Source organism: Centrocercus urophasianus, unplaced genomic scaffold, assembly GCF_019232065.1.
Source record: "Centrocercus urophasianus isolate 14NV4802_14NV808 unplaced genomic scaffold, USGS_Curo_1.0 seq_36, whole genome shotgun sequence".
In the NCBI taxonomy this organism is placed as follows: Eukaryota; Metazoa; Chordata; class Aves; order Galliformes; family Phasianidae; genus Centrocercus; species Centrocercus urophasianus.
In genome coordinates this window covers 5,434,958-5,459,316 of record NW_024884933.1, presented here as the reverse complement: position 1 = coordinate 5,459,316, position 24,359 = coordinate 5,434,958, and the positions used below count along the sequence as shown (strand labels likewise).

The 24,359-nt window shown below is 43.1% G+C and overlaps 4 protein-coding genes across 10 annotated transcripts in view; 2 read left to right on the top strand and 2 right to left on the bottom strand.

Annotated features, from left to right (window-relative positions):
- The window catches only part of LOC122167093 (transcription factor HES-5-like), a 20,373-nt gene extending 15,883 nt beyond the window's left edge, over window positions 1-4,490 (bottom strand). For 2 of the 3 annotated variants that reach the window (XM_042831371.1, XM_042831373.1), the window contains exon 1: window positions 3,983-4,077. The gene's annotated coding sequence lies outside the window, so the exon portion shown is untranslated. Of the gene's footprint in view, window positions 1-3,982; window positions 4,078-4,332 lie in introns of those variants that run through there. The other variant, XM_042831372.1, reaches the window with a different exon arrangement.
- On the top strand, window positions 1,816-2,518 carry HES5 (hes family bHLH transcription factor 5). Its single transcript, XM_042831375.1, has 3 exons — window positions 1,816-1,869; window positions 1,994-2,159; window positions 2,265-2,518. The coding sequence occupies exons 1-3, from the start codon at window positions 1,816-1,818 to the stop codon at window positions 2,516-2,518; spliced, it is 474 nt and encodes a 157-aa protein (XP_042687309.1).
- Window positions 4,257-24,359, top strand: PANK4 (pantothenate kinase 4 (inactive)). The gene is made up of 19 exons (XM_042831363.1): window positions 4,257-4,500; window positions 6,628-6,710; window positions 7,088-7,296; window positions 9,121-9,304; window positions 9,860-9,952; window positions 11,605-11,758; window positions 12,654-12,835; window positions 14,293-14,374; window positions 15,534-15,634; window positions 16,096-16,251; window positions 16,842-16,954; window positions 17,453-17,540; window positions 18,261-18,412; window positions 19,851-19,906; window positions 20,442-20,491; window positions 22,267-22,374; window positions 22,803-22,903; window positions 23,387-23,455; window positions 23,944-24,359. Exons 1-19 carry the CDS (start codon window positions 4,323-4,325, stop codon window positions 24,155-24,157), a joined length of 2,373 nt encoding a protein of 790 aa, XP_042687297.1. The 5' UTR covers window positions 4,257-4,322; the 3' UTR covers window positions 24,158-24,359.
- Window positions 8,247-24,359, bottom strand: part of LOC122167091 (probable glutamate receptor) — a 29,689-nt gene continuing 13,576 nt past the window's right edge. The window contains exons 12-15 of one of the 5 annotated variants that reach the window (XR_006170958.1): window positions 23,932-24,103; window positions 20,681-20,802; window positions 12,370-12,531; window positions 8,247-8,386 (exon numbers count right to left, since the gene is read on the bottom strand). The gene's annotated coding sequence lies outside the window, so the exon portion shown is untranslated. Of the gene's footprint in view, window positions 8,387-12,369; window positions 12,532-17,944; window positions 18,018-18,058; window positions 20,803-23,931; window positions 24,104-24,359 lie in introns of those variants that run through there. The other 4 variants (XR_006170959.1, XR_006170957.1, XR_006170956.1 and 1 more) reach the window with 4 other exon arrangements.

Sequence of the window (24,359 nt, the reverse complement as noted above, 5' to 3'; positions counted from 1 at the left end):
ATTCACATCACACGGTGCGAGCCCGCAATTCCAAGGGTTTCCCACATTGCCCCATTCACGGTGTTAAACTGCCAACAAAAGAAGTGTGCCTCGGTGGGTCCCGAGCAGAAAGCTAACGCCTGCTGCACCATCTGCCCGTGCCGAGGAACGGATAATGCTTTAATCAGCGCGAGCTGGTTTAGCCCTTGGGAGCCGTGGGACGTTGGTGATGGGATGGCATTATTTAAAACCACTCACTTCGTATCTCTGGAAATTGGGATGAACTGGAAATTGGGTCACAGCTTCCTTCCCACCTCGCTGAGCCCTTGGCCTTCCCACAGACCACAGCCTTTCTGCGTGGGCCCAGAGCTGCACAGCACACCCAGAACGGACATACAGCAGGGATTGCACCTAACAGTGCCAGCCACTGACTGACAAAATAATGCTAGGAATTGATTTCCAACAGGACTCACGCTCTCTGCTCAGCAATAGGTTTTTGCCAACCATCAGCGATTACAACAGGTTGTGGCCTTGCTGACGGCGACGCTGAGTGCAGGAAGCAGGCTGACCGCAGCTGGCACAGGAAATGAAAGGTTTCCTCATCAGTTTTGAAAGATTGGCAGAGGAAACAGAGAGGGCTTCCACGAACACTGCTGTAGTGAGAAATGGGTACTCAAGCACTAACAGTGCCAGCCTCTGACCTTGCATTTGCAAGGGCACGACTGCCCTGCCAGCTCCATATTGGATGGAGCTGGGGCAGAGGGCCCAGAACCTGCAGCTGCCTGGAAAACATCTCAGAAAGGCAGCTTTAGCCCCAGATCCTGACTGCTCCCTTCTGCTTCTTTACCTGCCCTGTAATGCACAAAGCAAGGTACTGAGAAAGCCCAGGGTGGCAGAGAGTCCCAGGGTATCCTAGCAGCTGTGCTTACATCCAGCAAATAGGGTAACGCACATAAATTGATAGCAAGAACTGACCTTCCTACACCTCAGCTGTCTGTACAGGGAAACTATATTCAGGGGTTTGCTTAGAGGCTCAGAACCGAGGGAACAGGGAGGCATTTGCAAACCGCCGTGAAATCAAATAGGACACATTTGGGAAAGGCCTCATAATCATTACATGCCACAGGCTGCCATAGGAGAGCCCAGATTATCCAAACAAAGCAAGGAAGAGCTCTTAATATGCCTTACAGACGAACTTGACACATTTAAACAAGGGAAAGGAAAATATAGCGAGCTAACAGCTTAGAGCAAGTTGTTTCAAGGGTTCTTCCCTTGATTTCACTCTGTAGTTGTCTAAAAATTACCTGGTACTGTATTCATCTAAGCACGGTTTAATGTCAATGAGGGGGTTTACTCCCTCTAATTCTGCATCTTTTCCTTTTCAAGCTCTCTTTTGGTCATTTGGCATTATCTCTTCCTGGGATCAGTCTTCTGTGCTTAATTTCAGCACAGCCTGGGAAAAGGCAGCACATTGAGACGTCGCCGTTCCCAACATCAGGCAGAAGTTGGATTATAATGACGGCAAACGCTTTCCCACGTTCTTACCCCAGCGCCCTCATGCCAGGCCCTATTGTGTCACACGCTCCTCTGTCCACCTGCTCCTTTGGGAGCAGGGTATTATCCCCAGGCAATTCACAGTCAATTTACCATGCTGTAATAGATGCTGTCCCTATTGTCCCGGGGCACACATGGATTGGCTATCTCGACTGTGGGAAACTCAAAGTAGCTTTGGACCCATACATTTGTATGCAGCTCCTGCGTATAAATAGAGCAACTCTCCACTGCTTTCCCCACCGGCCAAGCAGCCAGCTTCATGCTGACGGCAGCTCTCGGATAATGGCACCCAGCACTCTCTCCCTGGAAATCCTGACACCCAAAGAGAAGAACAGAGTAAGTATCCGCTCTGACTGCAAGGGCACGTGGCTGAGAAGGGCTGAGCCTCTTTAGCAAAGGATGACATAGAGATGGAAGGGGAAAATCATGTCACTAACTGTCCTCCTGCTTTGTGTTACAGCTCAGAAAACCCATTGTAGAGAAACTGCGTCGCGATAGGATTAACAGCAGCATTGAGCAGCTGAAGGTGCTGCTGGAGAAGGAGTTCCAGAGACACCAACCCAACTCCAAGCTGGAGAAAGCCGACATCCTGGAGATGACTGTCAGCTACCTGAAATACAGCCGAGGTGAGCGCACACCCTGATCCCCGACTCCTTGCTGCCCTTGCTTTCTGACACAACAGCCATCTGAGTTTGCCTGCCTAACACTTCTTTCCTCATCTCCTCTTTCAGCTTTTGCAGCATCTGCCAAAAGCCTACAGCAGGATTACTGCGAAGGGTATGCCTGGTGCCTCAAAGAAGCTCTGCAATTCCTCTCTCTCCATTCAGCAAACACAGAAACCCAGATGAAGCTGATCTGCCATTTCCAGAGGTCACAAGCAATGCCCAAGGACTCTGGTTCTCCTTCTGCACCCACTTCCACTCACCACCCCTCTGCAAAACAAGCACCAGCAAAGCCCTCCTGCAACCTCTGGAGGCCTTGGTAGGCCAAGAGCACGTCCACCATCACCTGGACACTGATGCACATTCCAGAGGAGATCACGACTTGCTACAGAAGTCCCCCTACTCCTCTCACCAGTAGGAAAAAATGTTTTCCTTCTGCAGAGCATTACTGCACATGGATGCCTGCTTCCCTTCTTCCAGAAGGACTGAAATGTTCCCACCACGTGGAAAGAAAGTCATTCTGAAGGAATGCGGCACGTAACCCTCCTGCTAGGAGGACCGAGTTGTTCAGAGAGGAACGCTGACTGTACTTAACCTCAGCGAGGTTGCACGGGTACATCTGTTGAGAAAGCTGTAACTGCTGAGATGTTTGGGTCAGTGTTTTCAGGTGTCTGCTCAGCAGCAGCCCCCCCTGCATCCTGCCCCGCTCGGGACCCCCACACCACCTGCACCTGAGCTGCAGGCAGCAGCTGGGGCTGGGCTAAGCGCAGACATGTGAAAACCTGGCTGCCAGCAGGTTCTATGATATTTGTAGACTGTACTGAGCTCCGGAAATGGTTACACCATAACTCAAGCTGTGTAGAGGAAATTCCTCGGGATGTCTTGCTCGCAAAGTCAGAGTGCTGTTTGTGAGGTTCAGGATATGTATGCCTTTTATAAAGGCAACACCTCCTTCTAATATCCTTATAGGAATGAAAGTTACGGCCGTGTTGTCGATTTTACATGAAATATTTATCAGTCTTTTATGAAAGGCAGTTGTACAAATTATATTTACTGTTTGGTAGCCCCACGGGGGAGAATGTAAAATCAGTGCTGTCCTTGGAGGACGTTATGATGTTATGTGCGAGCTGCACCACTGCATAACTCGTGTCAGAAACCATCCTGAATTCGGGGGTTGCACAAAATAAAAATTGAGTTAAGAAAGAATAACTTGTTGGGTTTATTGAATGATTTACACAGCTGATTTCCCTGCATTTCCTGGCTCACCCTCAGTTTGTGAGCTAAACAGGCAGATTTTGGTACAAAAGCACACGTTGCTGGGAGCAGCCGTAACTGCTCCACGTCCGCTCAAACCCCCAACGCTGCTTTCCAGGAATGAACACAAAGCTCCACATTAACAAACAGGGCTCTCAATACGAGGCAAAACCAGAGGCCTCCCCACTCTGCGAGAGGTTTGGAAGCTTAGAGCCACATCTGTCAAAGGAGGTCAGAGCAAAGGCAAAGGGAGACTCACACCCCCCTCCCAGACACAACCCACGGGCCTCACAGTTTGCTGAGGCGCTCAGCGCCCTGTTCAGCATCCCGTGTGAGCCACCCAACGGGCACTGCACACACTGGGCAAAACCAGCAGGGCTGCCACACAGCTGAGGACCGTGAAGAGAGCGCAGACATCGGCTGCACGGATGCAACGCAGCTCAGGTGAGGAAAGGAGCTTCGCACAAACAGCTCTTACTACAGAAAACGGCAGCCAGCACAGCCCTGACAACACTCCTGCTGCCTGGGCTTACCTGCGGCCCACCAGAGACGAAGAAGGTCCACAGGGGCTGATGTAACAGCATCGACGCCCGCACGGCGGCTGTGGAGCCCCGCACAGTGCAGCACCGTGCCGACGCCGCCCCGCTCCCCTCAGCACTGAGGCGGGAAGAGGCGCGAGACCGACCGTTACTCCGCGCACGCGCCCAGCACGGCCCTTACCCGCCGCACGCGCTCGGCACAGCCGCTACGCCGCGCACGCGCTCAGAGCAGCGGTCGCTCCGCGCACGCGCACAGGGCAGCCGTTGCTCGGCGCACGCACGCCCCTCACCTCCTGCCTCAGCCACGCGCCCCGCCTCGTTAACATGCAAATCTATGCACATACGTTTGCATACCGATGAGGCCGGGCGAGGAGCGGGGCTAGCGTTCAAAATGGCGGAGCGGGGAGGCAGAGGGAGCGGCGGGCACGGCAGTTTGGATAAGAGCATCACCCTTCCACCTGATGAAATCTTCCGCAACCTGGAGAACGCCAAGCGCTTCGCCATCGACATCGGTAACCGGGCGGGGACGGTGGCGCGGAGGAGGGGGGAAGGGCGACGGCTCTCTCCCCGCTGCGGGGACTCACCGGGGCCCGTTTCTTTCTGGCGCGCGGGGCACACTGGGACGTGCAGTCCCATGTAGTCCCCCAGGCTGCCCGCGCTGCCGCGGAGCCCCGGAGTTTGACTACAGCTCCCAGCACGCAACACGCCGAGGGGGCGGCGCGGGGCACGACGGGATTGGAAGTCCCGTCCCCGGGCGGCGGCGCTGCTCGGGCGGAGAGCAGCACTACAGCTCCCGGCGTGCCCCGCGCGGCGGTAATGGGCAGCGGGGGAAGGGGGGGGCAAGCCTAGCTAGGAACAGTGCGGGGCTGCCCTTGGCGGCGGAGAGGGGCGAGGAAAGGGAAGCCCGGCGGGTTGAGGGACGCGGGCTGCTCTTCCGAGGGGCTCGCGGGCTCGGCTGCTCCCCACGAGGCGGCGGGGCCGGGAGCTGCTCGGTGGCAGCAGGCCCGAACGGCCCCGGTTGCGGCACAGCTGAGCGGAGCCCTGGTGGGGGCCGCGCTGCGAGAGCTGTGAACCGCAGTGCCCCTTCACACGGCCCGCTGCTGTTGTTCAGAATGCTGCGGTCAACACAAGCGGTTTCTCTCCCACAAGATTTGCAGGAAAGCTTCTCCACGTAGCACATAAAATCACTGAGATTTTTTTGTTGTCCCTGTTTCGTTTTTTGAAGAAGAAAAACCTCCCCTGTAGGCGATCAGCAGCTTCGGGTTTTGTGTACCAGGAACGTTACAGCATTGCCCGGTGCTCTGAAATAACATCTGGGGGCAGGAAAGCTTCATTGCTTTTGTTACTATAAGTGTCTGCCGGGGGTTGCTCTGCACTGACCTCACTTGAGCACTGCTGGAGAATGCCTTCCGTTTTCCTCCTAGATTGCTGAAAAATTCCATGTTGATCTCAGCACTATGGAAGAGACAAGCTATGTTTGTAGCACTGCTACGTAGGCAAAGCTACAGGCACCAGCAGATTAGTTTTCAAGCTGCGTTCCTTGATTACATTCATTTGTAAGGTAGCAGAGTTAGGACTACTGCACTTAGCAGTTATGTTATGAACTGACAGACTTCTTTCTGGTAGGACTCAGGTTTTAACCAGAAGCTGGTTATAATTGTTTGCTTGGTCTTGCACACACGTACTGAGAAGGCAGTGTGCCAGATCTCTGGCCAGAGGCCAGCTATGCATACAGATTTAAACACAGCTATGGGATAGAGCTGTAGCACTGAGAAGTACGGACCTTCTGAGTGCCTTGTAGACACGTTTGAGACGTGAGTACAAAGTTAAAGCTGCCTTTCTATATGATAAGGGTGCTTAGTAGGGTAGCTACTAAGGGTGCTAAGTAGCCCATGCTACTTTTGTCTGAGTTAAAATTGTTTTTCCTCCAACAACCACAGCAGCTGTTTTATGAAGCTTACTGATACTTTAATACATGAGAGGTTGAAGAGGATTCCCCTCATACCTGCCCTATTTCTGAGGAAAGAAAAAAGCACATGTTTTAACAAACATTTTGACAGCTCTGTATGTTCAAGTTCAAACATCCACTTGTTTAAGACAGCAGGTATTGATTTGCCCAAAGAAAAATGAGTAAATCAAGTTATTCAGTCTGACTTCATGCATTGCTCAAACGTGGCAAGCTTACATATAAAATGTCCTTGTAAGCAGCAGATCTGGGCCTTGTAGAAAGTTTTCAACTACACGGAGTGTATGCTGTGCTGATACCTGCTTTGCCTTCGGTTATTTGCTCAGCTCAGATAGCTGAGTATTTCAACTGAGCTACCTGTAGAGCAGGCAGACGTGGTGGTATAGATGAGTAAGAACTTGTGGAGATGGCTGGAGATGAACAGAAACAAGATGCATCAGCTGCTGTATGTGGATTTCCTGGAGTTCTTCTCACATAGTCATTTGCCACTAACTATGCCAGATTTTAAGACAAGGGTTCTTTGATTACTACATTATGCACTTAGCTTAATTGTATTTGGCTTTAGAAGAAGAGAACTCAGCTAAAAACTCTTAGGTAAAGCGTACATAAACATAAGTTAGGTTGTTTGCTGTAGGGTGAGGCATTAATCATAAGTTGTCATCTCTTTTAACAGGTGGCTCATTAACCAAGTTGGCTTATTATTCAACTGTGCAGCACAAAGTGGCAAGAGTGAGATCCTTTGATCATTCTGGAAAGGTAAGGACTGCATCATTAATGAATTGCATGAGATTGACTCATAACAAAGGTAGAACTGGAAGTAAGGTACTGGGCTTTTCATAGTACAACAGAAGTCTTCTTTGAAAGCTGTCTAGTGCTTCTTTCTATACAAAACATTATTTGCAGTTTACTCAGTTTGACTTTCTGTAATGCCTCTGTTCTGGGCAATCTCCATTGTGTTTCTAGCTTTCACCATGACAGTGCTTAGATTGCTACAGTTGCTGTCTGAAATAGTTATTTTCTAGACAGATCAGTATGGTACTTCTGAAAAACGTGTAAACTGTTGTTTCATACGTGTTTTGATTTCATGCATGGGAGAAAATTTACCATATATTTTTAATTGTTTTCTTTTAAAGGACATAGAAAACGAACCTTTGTATGAAATATCAGTTCAGGAGGAGATCACAGCTCGCCTGCACTTCATCAAGTTTGAGAACAATTATATCGAAACTTGTCTAGATTTCATCAAAGACCATCTTGTCAATACAGAGACTCAAGTCATCAAAGCTACAGGTGGTGGTGCCTATAAATTTAAAGATCTTATTGAGAAGAAGTTGGGGTTGAAGTAAGTGAAACTGTTTAAAGTGAGTTCAGTATCGTTGAAGTGACACTTCGCTGCCTTATAGCGGGCAAACTTTCTACTTTGCCATTCTTCCCCTAAAAGCCATCTGCGTAGAGAAGTGGAGGCTGGAGGACACGTGTGCATCTGGGTCAGGTCGGGCTGAACCCAGTAGTTAGTGAGCAGGAGTTGCAAAAGGATACTGCATCATTAACTGGCAGGGCAGAGGTCTGTAGGAAAGCCAGGGAGCTTCAGGAGAAAGGCAGTGAAGGAAGAAGTATGATGTTATCAAAGCTTTTCTTGAAAGGATTTGTTTGCAATAGCATTTTTTGTTTTGTTTTTTAATTAAATTACTCTGTATTAAGATGATCTTTTTTTACTCTTTACCTCCCAGCTAGCAGCATTTCAGTGGTGCTACCCTAGTTGTCAGTGCTGTTGAACTTTCCGTCATCATCCAACTGCACAAAACCTCCAGCTGTATATAAAGTACAGTATTTGAGCTGTAGCAAGCAGGAAATAAGTTTGTTACAAACAAGTTTAATTGGGAATCTTTGATCAGATACTGTGATGAGGTGTATTTATTTTAATTATGAGTCATTACTTAAAATCCAAAGATGCTATCTACAAGAAGGCTGTATTATTAAAAGCCAAGATATTGCTGGCAAGCTTTTTTTTATTCTGTATGTACCTAATACCTACAGCTACCTGGGTTCTGAAGTTCACAGTTACAAAACCTTCTACTATTTTTCTGAGCATGCCCAGAAGGTAAATAATTGAAACAACACAGTAATTTATTGCATAGATCCTGCCTGTACTTCATGCAGAGGCAGAGCCTTGCAGGAAACTGAAGGGTTCACCATTCACACACGTTTATCAAAAGCCATATGCTAAAAAAGCTGCTGTAAGTACAGATAATTGTATCATTCACTTACAGCAGTATAGAACGTTACCTCACACAGCATGTTTCCCAGTTTCTAAGGTACTCTCTTCGTCTCCTTTTACACTGCTTTTTTTGCATAACTTTCTTTTTCTGGTGGGTAGAATTCTGCTGACATGTTGAAACAGACTTGATTGGTCCCCAAGCAGCTTTTCTTTCCTGAGAAACATAAAGCATTCTGTATGAGTCGAGATGTTTAATTGTGTTTTGCTTTTGTGTTTTTAGTAAAGGTTTTTGATACTTCATCTAAGAAATTTAGCACACACCAGTAACAACATATTAGATACAGAAGTTTGCAGAAGTAACCTTTGGCTAACTCTAACATCCACCCTATCTGAGCTTCCCTGCTCAGGGATTTGCTGTTCAGATCCTGTTCTTCTCATGAAGTGTCTGTGTGTGTTCAGAGATCCCAGCAGCAGGCTGCTTGCTGTCATCGTGATCTGCCATAAATGAGTGGAAATGATGCTGTAGTCTTTTTCCCTTCTTAAGAAAGCATGGGAAGAGCAATAGATTATTAGGCCACGTTAGAAAATAGTTGTGTTGTGTTAACTGCCAGATGGGTTTCCTGGCCTGCTTTATCACATGGGCACACATGTAGCTGTGTGAGCACTGGAGCAGCGATGGAGACACAGACAGGAGCAGGAGCATTTTACTGAGGAACGATTAATGAGGATCAAAGCGACTGTGTAACTGCAGCCTCACTCTGGTCTGTGTGTTCTGGCACTGAAGTTGAATGGTGGAGTGTATGCAAAGCTGGGTTTCGTGGTTTAAAAGATCTGGACTTTTGCTGCATGTAAAGACTTGTAAAGTCTTAAAAACGAATGTTCTGAAGCAGCGCTTGGTTATCGGGGAGGCTGTGACATTTCTAAGTTCCTTTCCCTTCCCCACTTCAGAGTAGATAAAGAAGATGTAATGACCTGCCTGATCAAAGGATGCAACTTTCTGCTGAGGAACATCCCCCATGAAGTGTTTGCATACCAGAAGGATTCAGACACAGAGTTCCGATTTCAGACAAATCACCCAAACATTTTCCCATACTTACTGGTGAACATTGGCTCTGGGGTTTCGATAGTGAAGGTGAGTGGTTGCTAAAATCTGTTGGGTCTTTTTGTTTGTTTTGGTTTTTGTAGAATTGAGGAAGATGAGCTGAAACTTTAAAACTTTAAATTTGTAGCTGTTTCTTGTTGGGTGATACAAAACTTAGAATGAAAATCACTTTGTTTTTTTAACTTTCAATTTCTTACAGAGTTGGAAATGCTTTTCCATTCCTCACTGTAGTTAATCTTTTCAAATCACATTTAATTTGGTATTCAGAGAAGTTGCTCTATGAACTGATAGGACAAAGACTGTCAGATAAGAACGACTTTTCGTACATTGCTTATGGAATTAAATTTAATATCCATATTTAGGATTCTCACCCAGTAATTAAATACAAAGATTTTAAGTGCTACTTTCGGGGTGGGTGTGGGGAACCTGTATCTCTGGATAACCCTTTGCCTGGTATTTCTGCAGTGAAATTGTTCTGCCTGCACCAATTCCACTTCTCATGAAGTTCATGTACTCTCAAATTATAACTGTTAATAAACAGTAAAATAGGACTTTCTAGATAAATGTGCTCTGTTCTGTTGACAGGTAGAATCAGAAGACAAATTTGAATGGATAGGAGGGAGCTCAATTGGAGGTGGAACCTTCTGGGGCCTTGGAGCACTGCTCACTAAAACAAAGGTATCGAAACCTCAACGTTAAGGAGCGTGTGAATATACAAAATGCTGAGAGAAAGCCTGAAATAGTGGAATGCCAAACGCTTTAAACAGGGAGACATGATGATTCAATGTGGTATTTGTATGGGAAATTAGAAGCCCAATATCAGCACAGTAGAAGATGTGGAAAAATGTGTATGTGCATCTCTTGCAGAGCATTCTTCTATTTAAGAACTGCTGTCTTTGTACAGAAAGAAAAGGGGCAGTTTTGACCTCCATGAGGAGCGTGTGGTCCTGGACTGTTAGATAAAGGCTGAATGCTTGGTTTATGTTCATACCTGTAATGCTTCTGAAGCATAAAGGGGAGCTTTACGTGCAAAAGGATACAAGTAGAATGCGGGGACAGAAGTGATTAAATGCTCTGTGGCAAAATAGTGATTCTCTTTGAGTCTGCAGGAGCATCCACAGGAGCAAAACAGAGTGCTTAATTATTGCAAAATGTGTGAGAGTAGGGAAGGGGAATTGCACCTCTGTTATTCTTTTCACTTTCAGGGATTCAGCGCTTAAATCTCAGGTTGGTGATGTGCCAGAATAAAGCCTGATCTTGTACTGCTGTGCCTAGCTCAGCTCTTCAATCATGCTGTTTTTTCCTGTCTCAGAGTTGCATGTGACTTAAATAGGAGTCACTAAATGTCACCAGTGTAGAAAAAGCTAGAGTTACATAGCCACTAGATAAGAAAATGTCAAAGGGAAGACCCATACTCAGAATATTTTGTTTGATGCATTTCAAAAAGAAATCCTGGAACATGACAGTGTCTGCTCTTTTTTTTTTTTTTTAATGTATTTGTAGAAGTGGGAATTAGCATTAGCAAATTCATAATACAAGCTATTAGGATGATGCAGGATTTTTTTTTGTTTTTTAAAGCTTAATCTCAGGGACATCCATGCATTTCTGCATCTGTAAAGACAGACTTTGTCTGTTCATTTTTTAATCTTATATTTTTGTTTGCCTCAAGAAGACTTAACTCTACTTGCTGTGTTCCTGACTTCATTCCAAGACAAGATACGTGAAGGTTCTGTTTCATATGCATTAATCTGGAGATTAAAGGTGCTAGACTGGGATAACTTTTTGGTGATTTACTTGCTGAAATATCATAAATCCTTTCGGTGGTGTTGGATAAAGTTGTTTTTCCACCTAGTTTTAATTCTTTATTCACTGGGGTTGCATGTAGGAGAGAAGTTGGCAAATTGTGCTTTACTTAATGCTGTACCATTTCTGGATGACTTCATTTTGCCAGAGAGCTTCCAGTTCTCCAGATTACTGCAGGGTAGACAAGGTGATTCATCTTGCACTCAACCTTTAGCTCTCATGAAACTTGCAACAAAATATTTGCAGGTTAGAGTCACAGAATGACTGAGGTCGATCCTGTGATCCAACCCCTCTGCAGATCATTTAAGAGGATGGTTGTGCATTTCATCATTAAAGGCTCTCCACTTAAGATCGATGATCAGATGTGGACTCCAGATAGAAGTGATGCATCTTTTACTGGCAGGGTTGGTTCCAAGCCAAAGCCCATATTTTTTTCTGTCAATAAGAGTGCTTCAGAACTCTTGCCGTGTGGGCAAGGATCTCTGGCTGTCTTGAATACTTGCAGTAACTCTGCTTCTCATCCTCAGAAATTTGATGAATTGCTGCAACTTGCTTCCAAGGGACAGCACACAAACGTAGACATGCTGGTGAAAGATGTGTATGGAGGCGCCTGCCAGACTCTGGGGCTGAGTGGGAACCTGATAGCAAGCAGCTTTGGGAAATCCACTACAGCAGATAAAGGTATTAGTATAGAAATATCTACTGAAGATTTGCATGCAAATAATACCCTCTATTGCCTGTCAGATTGGATTTGCTACTTGTACAAACTTCCTCCAGACATTTAAAAGGATGGAAAAATAGTTGCCAGTTTTATCAGCAAAAATACGTGTTGCCGTATCCATTTTCTGATGTCATGCATGTGGGCTGAGAGGGGATGTGGACTGCTGCCTGCACTGCTCCACTTGTTTAGAGTTCTTTGAAACTATTGAGAAGAAATGCAACCATCTCCCCTGGCCCTTGGTGTCTGATGTTTGGCGTGTTCTCAAACAAGTAGAGCTGAAAAATAAGCACCTTTTCATGTCCTTCTCATGATCTCACCTACATATTTTGCCTACAATACTTTATTGAATAAGTGTGTTAAGTGGGACTGCCTTGCAAGCAGATGTTTGGATTTTCAGTTTGGGATTCTGGAAGTCTAGGCAAACAAAAAAATATCTGTCATAAGTTTGCCAATGTAAATATTTCCCACATGCAAAAATAATTGGCTCTGTTTGTCCAGAAAAAGATGTATGGCAGAAATTTGTAGCTTTCTTTGTAGTGTCATAATAAAATACTTGCAGTGCATCACATACCTAGATGGAGAGATGATCCACCTTTCCTAAAGAGGTGAAATTGAGTCAATGCCATTTACTCTTGGCCTTTCAAGCAGGTTTCTTTCAGGCTATATTTTATGGAGGCTTGGTGTTTTCTTTCTATCTTCAGATTGGTCTTTTTCAGCCCTGGCTGTAGGTCCTCTGCTTAAAAAAAATAATATATATATATATATATATATATATATATATATATATATATATGTAAAAACATTTTGAGCATTCTTCAGCTGTACTAATTTGGCTCACTGTTTGCTTCCTTTAAGAGTTTTCCAAAGAAGATATGGCAAAAAGTTTACTCCATATGATCAGCAATGACATTGGTCAGCTTGCCTGCCTCTATGCCAAACTCCATAACTTAGATAAAATATATTTTGGAGGATTCTTTATTCGGGGTCACCCTGTTACCATGCGCACAATAACCTTCAGTATCAACTTCTTCTCAAAGGTAATGGAAACAGAATTTTTCCTAATTGCAAATTCATGTGCCTAGGCATCTTTTCTAGGTGATTGGGAAGCTTTGCTAAGTCTCACATTCAGTAAGGACTGGGGTTAGGTAGGTAAGGCAGGGCCTTGTTGTGGGAGGGTAAAACAAATGTGAATTTCCTAGGAGTTCTGTTTGGCCTCTATCTCTGTTTATTTGTTTGGTGGTTGTTGGACAGTGTGTCTTGCAGCTGCCAAGGATTGGGCTCTTATATTTGTTTAGATAGCTACCATTATTATTCAATTCCTCTTGCTGACTTCACCTATTTCTTTTCACCCCCAGGCTATGCAATGTTGGATTGCTCTGCTGAGATAGTTAGCAACTAGCATCAGTAATTTTTGGTTGGTTGATATGTATATATATTTTAATTCCTTTTGAAAAAGGAAGCAAGCTGTAATTCTTTGCAGCTTTTCAAGCTGTGGCAAACACTAAAGATATTTCAGTGGAACAATGGTCTAATCCAGAAGTTCACATACTGCTTGTTACAGGTGGATCAGTTCCTCCACCATCACACTGCATACTGAAGTATTACAGAATTGATGACTTATTTTTTTTTTCCTCAGTGCTTCAGGCAAGAGACTCCTATAAAATGCTTGTATTTCCCCTTGTTTAACCTTGCAGTCTTTCTGCAAGTTAGGGTAAGAACTTGGTTGAGTTTCAAGAAAACTACAGCTTTAGATTCTTGTAAGCACAGTTTTATCTGTACAGAATCTCACTGTGAATTACGTATTTCCTCACTACAGCTAAGCCCAGTGTTAACTTTTCCTACGTGACCTGCTGTAGACAGAGCTTATTTTCCTTCAGAGGGGACAACGTCTCACCATAAGAAAACTAAGGGTGTTAGGTGGGGGATGATCCTGTTCTCCCTACCGTTCTTGTTAACACTTAAACTGGGTTAAATTCGTGGGGAAAGTGCTTGTCTGTGATAATATACAGGGTGACTGTATGTTGCTGCATGTTCAGTATGAAATAGAATAACCAGTGGTGTGGGTGTGGTGGATGCACAGTGACACGTTTGTGTTGATGACCTGGAAATCAGATGGTCTTACATTTTCAGCCTGTTCAAGCAAGAGGAGTTGAGTACTCATGGAATAATGCAGCAGTCTTTTCTAGTGAAGCACTGGCTTCCCTCTGCTTCTGTGGTTGTGTAGGCTTAAAATACACACCACTTCTGCATGTAATTTTTTTCCAGCTGTCTTAGAATTGTGGAATGATGTATGTTAGCCGTTCCTCCTGAAGCTGTCTTTCAGAAACACCATTTTTTGGTGCACCATTAAAGTTACTGAATGTGTTAGAGTGTAGTGCAAATGAATATTATCATCTTCTAGTTGTTTCTATTAAATTTAAGTGTAAATCTAGTGACAAAGAAGTAATGTTAGCCATCAGGGACCATCCAATTGCAATGTTTCATATTGTGGCAGGGAGAGGTTCAGGCATTGTTCCTGAGACATGAAGGCTACCTGGGAGCCATTGGGGCATTTTTAAAAGGAGCTGAACAAGACAGTAAGTACAGCATTGCTATGTTCTGTATATGCTGTGTTCTGAAATGTCAGTGTAATGTCCAAGTTTCTCTTAAGAGGCTGCATGTAAGTTGTTGCCTAGATAAACACATTTGGCACTAATAAACACAGATGCTGGGCTTTGCTTTATATATTTTGGCAAGGGTGTGATAATTTCTCACTGTTTTCCTGCTTGCCTCTGAGAATCCAGCAGGATTTGGCTCTTCTCTTTTCTGCATTTCTGCAGTCATGCCTCTAAATCAAATCAGGGAAATTGAGTTTGAGAACTTTCTTCCTCATAAAGAGGCCAGCTTTTGAATTCAGTTAATGTACTGAAGAAGAACAGCATCTCAAAACTGTGTTCATTTGAGAGTGAAAAGCCTCATAAATGTTTATAAAGAATGAGACAATTCTTTCGAGCATTCTCTGGGTGTAGGATGCTTTGGTTGAATTCTGCCATTTGTATTTTCTTGTTTTCTCTTTGTGCTACGTGCCATTCAGTGCATTCATCGTAGTGGAACAAATCACAGGTTATTATGGTACTTAGCTTTAGTAAATATCACGTATATCTCAGAACAGTGGAAGCCATTTTGTACCACTCCATAGATAACAGCAAGGAATTCAGCTCAGAGCTGCCCAGGTGAGAAAGTTGTTGTTCTGTTGGCCGTATGGCAAACGTCTCAACTTCCAGAAACTCTAAAGAAAAAAATCTGAAAGTAACTTCAGCGCTGATGTGAAGCTTACACTGTGCTCTGAGAGTTCTGCAATCTATTCTGTTAATGATGGACATTTAAAAACAAACAAACAAAAAAAACCCCCAACTCTCTAATAATAGAAGCTTTAGCCATCTATGGTGCTTAAAGAACAGGATTTCTTCAATAGCTCTTAATGATTAGGAAAAGAAAGGGGTTAAGAAAAAAATGCTTTTTGAATTGTAATCTTGTGTCTCATTTGAAGTTCTTTAGAGTTGGATGATTCAGCAAGTAGTTAAAATATAACTGTTGGGACTTAGAGGGGAAGAAATAAATATATTTTTAAAGACAAAGAGAAATGGCTTTTGCAGTGGAACAGCTTCTCTGTAGAGATGCTGGCTGTAGACTCATTCTTGTGAGTATTTTCAGTTTTATTTTCAGATTATGTGTCTCTCTCTTTCTCTTTTCTAGATCCAAATCAATATAGCTGGGGAGAGAATTATGCTGGGAGTTCTGGTCTTATGAGCACATCACCTGATGTCTACCCCATGCAGAGGACCCGGAGTGGTACAGTATGTGGTTGCCTTTCCTAAAATGAGTGTTGGCACTTACTGATCTGAACTTAGATGGCTATTTTAAAATCTAGTTGCTTCTCACCCCTGGGACCGTGCTGCTTTACCAAAAGTGGCTGACATGGTGCCTTAAGTCACGTGTGATGGTTTGACATGATATTTCTTAAAAGACTGTGCCTGCTACTTTGTCTTGCTCAGCATCACTAAAGGAGAAAGACAGCCTGCTGCTGCTGCCCTTTCTTTGAGGTAGCTTGGCTTTGCTACAGTTGAAATACTGTACTTCAGAATTTTGAATCTGACAGATTCAATAGAATGTCTTGTTAATGGCTGCATATACTAACGTGCAGTTGTCTGCAATCCTGAGTTGTCTGAGAATGGGCTTCTGTAGGCCTTGTGCTTGTTTAATTTCTAGTGAATCAATTTCTGAGTAAGCTCTAATAAATCTTTTGTTTTTCACCTAGTTTGACATGTTTGAAATGGATAGGTTGGAGAGACCGCTGGTTAACCTGCCACTGCTGAAGGACCCATCAACCTATATTCCAGACACTGTTGACCTCACAGATGATGCCATGGCCAGAAAATACTGGCTCACTTGTTTTGAGGAGGCGTTGGATGGGGTAAATATTAGAGGAGTTGTACCTACAAGTGGTCCACATACTTCATGTGGACCAAGCTGTTCAACCAACAAAGTGCACCTGTATGTCAAACCTATTGCAAATAAGTACCTCTTCCCTGTCTCTTAATTGAAAATATGAATCAGAAACTTCACAAGTGTTGAGTTGGGGGCTGAGAAAAACACTAGGAGAACACATTGACCTGACCTTACTGTCATAGAGAAAGAATGAACACTGAGTGTTGATGTGCACCCGCACCCTTATCCTTTTTTCTTGTTTGTTTTTACCCTTCTCTAAATAGGTGGAACTTGTGGCTCACCTCTGAAAGCACAGTGTTCAAAAACCAAAAAGCAGCAATAACAAAAAAAACCCAAACCAACTTTAAATGTTTAGGAAGGAAAGAGGTGTTTAAAATTACTCTTTGGTGGTTGGCTTAATGGAAAGCTGGAGTGTACTGTGTGGGAGGGACAAGTGAGTGTGCAGGAGCAGAAAAAGAGAGCAGATGGAGGGGTTGCTGTTCATCCCAAGCTTCAGGTCAGTTGCACAGAAGGAAGAACTCAAGTGGTAACTCCAGTGCCTCATTTCTCTACCAGGTAGCAAAGCGTGCTGCAGCCAGCCAGCCAGATTCTGCTGATGCACCTGAGAGAGCCGAAAAGTTCCGACAGAAGTACTGGAACAAGCTCCAGACACTCAGACAGCAGCCTTTGTAAGTGTCCTTGTTTCCCTGCTTTTGTAATCTGGCCACCTCTGCTGAGCAGAGCAAATTAGAAGCCAACTATAAATTAACTGAAAGCTACATAAATGCTTTTGTTCTTAAGCAGAGCAAGCTTAAAGCTAAGTAGGCTGAAGGCAGTAACAAATTGATGTGTCAGGTCCTCTGAACAAAACATTAGAATTTAACAGAAAAATTCCATCTATCTCAGCACAAAAATGACTAAAGGTCTTCAAATTACTAAAAATGGTACCTGGCATCTTTACTCTGAACATTTTCCCTCTCTGTGTTTAAATAATCCGTTTAATAGATGTACCACTTAGTGGCAGTATTCAGCACTTGTGGCATGTGAAGACTTCTAACTGAGGTGTTTGTCTTACATGCTGTACCTGTCTGGAATTCATCCTATTAATGGAAAAACAGGAGAAAATTACTTTTTTTTTTTTTTTCTGTTTGAAGTAGTTGATCTGTTTTCCCCTCTCCTTTTTAAAGTGCATATGGCACCTTAACAGTTAGAAGTCTTTTGGATACAAGGGAACACTGTTTAAACGAGTTCAATTTTCCGGATCCTTATTCGAAGGTAAGCTGTTCTTGCTTTACAGGGCAGGCAGTGTGAGATCAAGACACTGTTCTGTACTAGAATGCTTTGTCTAAGTAATGGCTTACATACAAGACATTAACAGTTTAACTGGTTGGTTGTTGCTGTTTTCAGGACAGTTATTGATTGCTTTTTTTCTTTTTTTCCTTTTTTGTAATTCAGATAAGATAGTGCCAACAAAAGATCTTGATGTAAAGGTGGCACTCAGTACCTTTTTTTATAAAAAAGAACTAGCTATGTAACATTTGAGCTCATTGACGATAGAAGAGGGGTCAAGAGTCTTTAAGCATGTAGGATGATGAACTTTCTGATGCAAAAATTAGAACAACCCACACTTTCCCATCTTTTGCAGAACTGCTAGTGGTAAGCCTTCTCACCCAGGTTACCTGGTTTTGATGTTGCTACTTAAGTCTCTCTTTTTTGTGTCCATTCTCCCACTCCCCGTCTGCCCAAGATCTCCTGTATTAAGACAAGTAATTCTCAGACTACAGAACACATGCTAGCACTAATAAAGCTGTTTATTAGAATCCCAGGGAACTTTTTTCTTGTTGGTACTAAGCATGCTGATAACAGTAACTTGTTGGTCCATTAGAGGCCATGAACGTAGAGGAGAATGCTTGAACACGGTCTTGGGACTGAGACAGCCAATGATGGGTAAGGATTTTTTGTCCGTAAATGCGATGTTTCATGTCTTTCTTACAGGTAAAGCAGAAAGAAAATGGCATAGCCTTAAAATGTTTTCAAAGCGTAATCGAATCTTTGGATTCATTAGGCTGGGAGGAGAGGCAGTTTGCTCTGGTGAAAGGACTTCTTGCGGGGAATGTCTTTGACTGGGGAGCAAAAGCAGTCTCAGAGTAGGTGTTAAATATTTTAAAAGCACCCTTTTAAGATATAGAATATCCAACTGTTGTTTTTTTGTTTTTGTTGTAGAAATAAGTAAATGAAATGCACCAATCTCATTGTAGTTTGTATTTAACCTTAATCATATGTTGGTTGTTCATTTGCAAGCATTATTGCGGTGCAGCAAAGTTTGTTTCCACCCTTAAAATCTGGCAGACATCACTGAATGTTTGAATTAAATGACAGACCACCTAATATTGCAGTCTGGCTCTTTGTTTGTAGCTGTTACTAGCTCTGTTTTTGAGTATGTGTTCTATTTAAGCTGATATTATCTTCCTATAGTAGAAAATGTGCTCTCTCTGTAACCCACAGTTGCCCTGATATCAGAGTGTATATTCAATGGGCTGTAAGCCAGGTTGGTGGTCTCTTAAAATAACTAAATCCCAGTTGTTTTCGATCAGCATACATTTCTGCTGCCATTTTGAGAGCTCTCTTTCCATATATCCTGTCAGCAGCCATAAATTCAGAAAAGGATGTAAATGCTGTCAGTTTTGAAATATCTTTGTTTTTGTACTTCTAGATTTTACCTCTTTCTGTGGGGATGATAATACAGAGTAGGGGAGGTGGGCACTGTTTTGCAGCAAACGTTCAGCACTTCCTTTCCCTTTCTGCATCTTTGAGGAGTTTTCCCCTCATGAGTAAATAACAAAAAAATGCAAGTCAATTCAAAACAAGGTGATTTGAGGCTACTTGGATCTGCGTTCTAATGCTGCCCACAACTGCAGAAACTTGAACTGACCCCAGTCACAGCAATTAGTCTGGTTGCCACTTGTCTAAGTGTAGCTCTCCCTCTGTTCGAGGAAGAAGCTAAGAGTTAAACATCACTTGGTACTGGACTGAAGGCACTTTATGAGACTTGACTGGCAAGCACTGCCCACGTGGAGCAATATTTTAACTGGCAGCTTAGAATCTAGCCTCATTATGTACATCCTCATCACAGCTAAGTTTGAAGCTACTTTTCTATACATGCAGCCAATAGGAATGGCTTTTAAAACCTGTATTTAGTTAATTTCTTTTTTTCCTGCCTACACACAAATACAACTCAAAATGTTGTAGACAGATATCCAGATTTAACTTTGTAAAGTGTTGTTTTATGGCTATGATAGTTTAGATCATTACTGTATTTATTGTCATCTGCAGATCCAAAGGTTTGTTGTTTTTTTTTTTTTCCCCCATAGAGTAGTGCTTGCTGATCTCTAATTTAACTCCCTAATTTAATGTACATGCAAGCCTTTTGTTTTTAAGGGTGGATCTATTTTTCAGTCACTGGACCTGTCCATACTCCCAGTTATAATCCTGCAATAAAATTGCCAACAGCCTGCTATACAAGTATTCAAATTAAGTGAGCTGAAGTTACTTAACTGCGTACCCTTTATTTCTCTTCTGATACAGTGTTCTGGAATGTGAGCCACAATTTGGATTTGAAGAAGCCAAGTCAAAACTGCAAGGTATAGGGGGGAGATCTGTAGTGTTGGTTAGATCTGGATATTGTGTTAATAAGAGAGTAAAGAAGAGTGTAATGGTATTTAAGATGGCAGTTCTGCTTGTGACAGGGACTCAGTAGCACTCGCCAGTTTATCTGAAATACAATCTCAGTGGAATGTTGCTTTTTGTGTTCCAAACAAAGTGGAACCCAAAAACCTCTCTGCTGCCCCAATACTCAGCATATCCTGAATAGCCTGTGCTGTTTCCTGTAATGGTTCCAGTCCTGTCTTAGCAATGTCCCAAGGAACAGCAGCACCAGCCATCTCAGAACAAGCCATTATGAGAGCTAGCTCATATGACTCTATTGCTATCAGAAAAATTCTATTCCAAGGCTACTGTAGTTGAACTTCCAATAATTAAGAGTTCAGGAACTCCTTAACATTCAAAATCTGAGTTCAAATATTCCATATCTTTAAAGAGACACCTCCTGCTTTGCATAATGTACAGATTTACTCTTTGCCTAAAAGTGATGCTAATACAATTTTGTCTGTGACACAGAACGTCCCTGGTTAGAAGATTCCTACAGTCAGTGGCTAGAGCGGCTGAAGGTACGAGTCCAGAATTACCACTGATCACTGAGTAACTGAATACATTACTCATGGAACAACCCTATTAAGCTTGTTTCTAACATTTAACACAGCCCTGTTCAGACAGCTCAAAACAAATTCTGTTAGTGCAGCACTAATAGTTCCAGCAATCATACCATACAGAAATAAAACAGACATTTTGTCACTTACCAAGCTTCTTGGCTTACTTTCTTCAGGAACTGCAGCATTTGGAATCCAGCTGCTTTCAAAGCTCTTCCACATAACCGTAGTGTCCCTTCTTTATCAGGGCACTTATTTCTATTTAACTAGACCTGTAATTTTGAAAAATTGAATCCAAATGTAATGCTTGGATTGTTCCTTCATCTGAGTAGCCAGGCTAAAAATGACAGTAATGTGGAGCTTTCTGAAAGTAATCAGCAACGTGTTTTGTTGTGGTTTTTTTTTCCCTCTGGGGGATGTCTGCTGCTATTTCATCAGGTTTGGAAATGATGGACAGAATTTGCTACAAATCATTAGATATTACATCTTAAAACAGAAGTGTCAGTTATTACACAGAATCACAGAATCACCCGGGTTGGAAGGGACCTCAAGGATCATGTAGTTCCAACCCCCCTGCCTAGCAGGGCCACCAAACACACACATTCAGATCAGGTTGCCCAGGACCCCGTCCAACCTGGCCTTAAACACATCCAAGGACGGGGCATCCACAACCTCCCTGGGCAGCCCGTTCCAGGGCCTAACCACTCTCCTTGTATAGAACTTCCCCCTAACATCCAACCTAAATCTTCCCTCCTTCAACTTCGATCCATTTCCCCTAGTCCTGCTGTTGTCAGCCCTTTTGAAGAGTTTACTCCCCTCGTGGGTGTAGGTTCCCTTCAGGTATTGATAGGCTGCAATGAGGTCACCCCGCAGCCTTCTCTTCTCCAGGCTGAACAAGCCCAACTCCCTCAGCCTGTCCTCATAGGGGAGGTGCTCCAGCCCCCTGATCATCTTAGTCGCCCTCCTCTGGACCCTTTCCAAAATCTCAATGTCTTTCTTGTACTGAGGGCTCCACACCTGGAGTTATTCCTCCACAACACTGCTAAAAAGCAGCATCCTGACAAACTGATCTTAAAAATTACACGGTATTCACTGCAGAAGTTCTTCTGCTGGTACAACTTGGAGTGAACTGCATTTCATAACATCAGATTTAGGACAGATTAAAGGTTAATGGAGAATAGGAAATGTCTCTTTATTTTAGGATGTCACTGCCCCCAGCAGTCCATCCTCCCCTTTCCTGGAGAAGGGAATCCTGTTTACCCTACAGCATGCTAGCTTGTAACAGCCACAAAGGTAGGTTTACCCTAAAAACCACATAGGCAGCTATCCATGCTGCTGCTTGTATTCTAGAGAATGGTATTCTCCAGCTGCATGGCATAACAAAACGTGATTCAAAGCCTAACCACCCCTCTGAAGGAAGCTCATGTTCACAGTTGCTGGAGTCAGACGTGTTTAATTGGCTGTTATAGGTTTAATTAATGGAGTTTGAAAAAGTGCTGTCAAGTGGAGTGGCTATAAACAGTTTTAATTAATTGTGCAAAGACAGCGTTAGAGAAACTGATTTCACTTAAAATAAGGGTAGGTAAAGTTTTGATGAGCTATGCTCATCGAATAGATCTAGATAAATACAGGGCTATAAAATCTTGGGTCTTAAAACCGGTGTTTCTAAATAATACAAACTAGTCTGTGAAATTAACTGTGAACTCAATCCTAAATGCATTGGTTTTCTCTTGCAGGAGGGTCCCCCTCATAAATGTGCCTTAATTTTCGCAGATAACAGTGGAATAGACATAATTTTAGGCGTCTTTCCTTTTGTTAGAGAGCTTCTTTCTAGAGGAACAGAGGTAAGTGGTTTTTCATTGTACAGGCAATACATAATGGAGCTTTTGTAACTGGTGAAAGGTTTGTTAAATACCTTCTGGCAGTGCACTGTATGAGACCAGCTCATAGCACCTAAAGTGGGAGTGATCTAACTTGAGACAGTGAGCTTGTCCCTAAATTCCTGGAAGTCTGAGGTTTAACTAAGTATACTGCAAAGCAGAACAGGGGTTAGATCAGAGCTAAGCTTTCTAATGGAGGATCTGTAATGTCAGAACACCTGGAGGAGTTGGCTAGTTTGAGGAGAAAATAAGGACCAGGCCTTCAGGCTTTCTCTTTTCTTGATTCTGTTCTTACATAAGCCAGAGAAAGGCAGTCTTCAAACAGACAGGCAGCTCTAACACCGTATATGGACTGTGTTCATCAATAAACTGTTTTGACATCTTTGCCTTAGGTTATATTGGCTTGTAACTCTGGCCCTGCTCTAAATGATGTCACCTACAGCGAATCCCTGATCGTTGCTGAACGGATAGCAGCAATGGATCCAGTTATTCAGTAAGCATATAAACAGTCTTCATAACGTATCTTAAAAAGCACAGAAGGAAGAAGCAAGTTCCTGGTTACATATGGAGTTCCTTATTTGTGTTTATTACTATCTGAAATCTGCAACTAGAAGTAAGGTACAAATGATGATTTGCTTCAATTATGGCAAAAAATTTAGAAAGCAGTTCTTAATTATATTTAACAGTATACATATCAGCTTCTTGTCAGTATCATCCCTGATAAGGACTCAAACTACTAAAATAGTGTATTTTATTTGTTAAAAAAAATATTTGAGGGAAATATATGCTATTTCCAGCCTGTTTCCTGTAGAGGACAGGTAGCTGACTAGATAACCTGCTGCTCATGGAAGTGTGTTTCTGGGCGATTTCCTAGCAGGAAAAGAAGCCTTTGCAAGGAATACTCAGATATTCTTTCTGGCTCATTACCATATTTACATGACTGTAACTTTTTGTTTGTTCCTATTTTCAATTAAAGATCTGCGCTGAAGGAAGAGAAGCTGCTGTTGGTCCAGACGGGTTCAAGTTCTCCTTGTCTAGATCTGAGGTATAATGGCAAGTTTGTCATTTGTCAAATGAAGGATGACCTGAGCCTGTGTCTGTGTGCTGAAATACCTTAGCCACCCTTCACAAAAATGACTGAGTTGGTCTGCATTACAGACTTGTAATGCTGATGAAGCCTTACTAGTTGCTCTACAGCTTGTTTATCATTTTGCTGTTCAGCAATTACATGTCATCAATAATCCACGTGACTGTAAGAAGCACTTCATGTTACCTGTTTTTAACTGCCGTTCTCTCTTGGACATAGAACTTAACCTGTGTTTTCTCACAAATCCCAATCCTGCACACACTTAATGAAGCTTTTAAAACTATATTTTTATATATCCCATTTATTTTGATTAAGGTGTTACTGTTTATTGGCATCAGTAATTCCATACCCTGCCACGTTTCCTCGAAGTGACAGGACCCTCAGAACATCTGCATTTTCAGCTGTAGTGCAAGGATGACTATTTCTAACCATACCTCTCATTTCAGCCGCCTGGATAAAGGTCTGGCTGTGCTGGTCAGAGAACGGAAGACAGACTTGGTTATCATTGAAGGCATGGGTCGTGCCATCCACACCAATTACTACGCGGCTTTGAAGTGTGAGAGCCTCAAGCTTGCTGTTATCAAAAACTCCTGGCTTGCCGATCGCCTTGGAGGGAAAATATTCAGCGTCATTTTCAAGTATGAAGTGCCACGTAAATGATACAGATCTGGTCAGCTGGGTGAACAGGAGCAGCAGAATGGACTTGCACTAGTTTTACTTTAACTGTAAAGAATGTATTTTTATTACAACAGGGAAAAGAGGTCACAGGAAATTCCATATTTATATTGTGCTTTTGTGACTTAAAAAGCAACAATACGATTCACTCTATAATATACACACTCAAATATATATATGTATATCA

Bases quoted from the DNA above. Each gene is read 5' to 3' on its own strand.
- HES5 (XM_042831375.1), top strand. From the start codon at position 1,816: ATGGCACCCAGCACTCTCTCCCTGGAAATCCTGACACCCAAAGAGAAG. The intron at 1,870-1,993 runs GTAAGTATCCGC...TTTGTGTTACAG, and splicing joins CACCCAAAGAGAAGAACAGA to CTCAGAAAACCCATTGTAGA. The intron at 2,160-2,264 runs GTGAGCGCACAC...CTCCTCTTTCAG, and splicing joins CTACCTGAAATACAGCCGAG to CTTTTGCAGCATCTGCCAAA.
- PANK4 (XM_042831363.1), top strand. From the start codon at position 4,323: ATGCACATACGTTTGCATACCGATGAGGCCGGGCGAGGAGCGGGGCTA. The intron at 15,635-16,095 runs GTATGTGGTTGC...TTTTTCACCTAG, and splicing joins AGAGGACCCGGAGTGGTACA to TTTGACATGTTTGAAATGGA. The intron at 19,907-20,441 runs GTATAGGGGGGA...TCTGTGACACAG, and splicing joins AGCCAAGTCAAAACTGCAAG to AACGTCCCTGGTTAGAAGAT.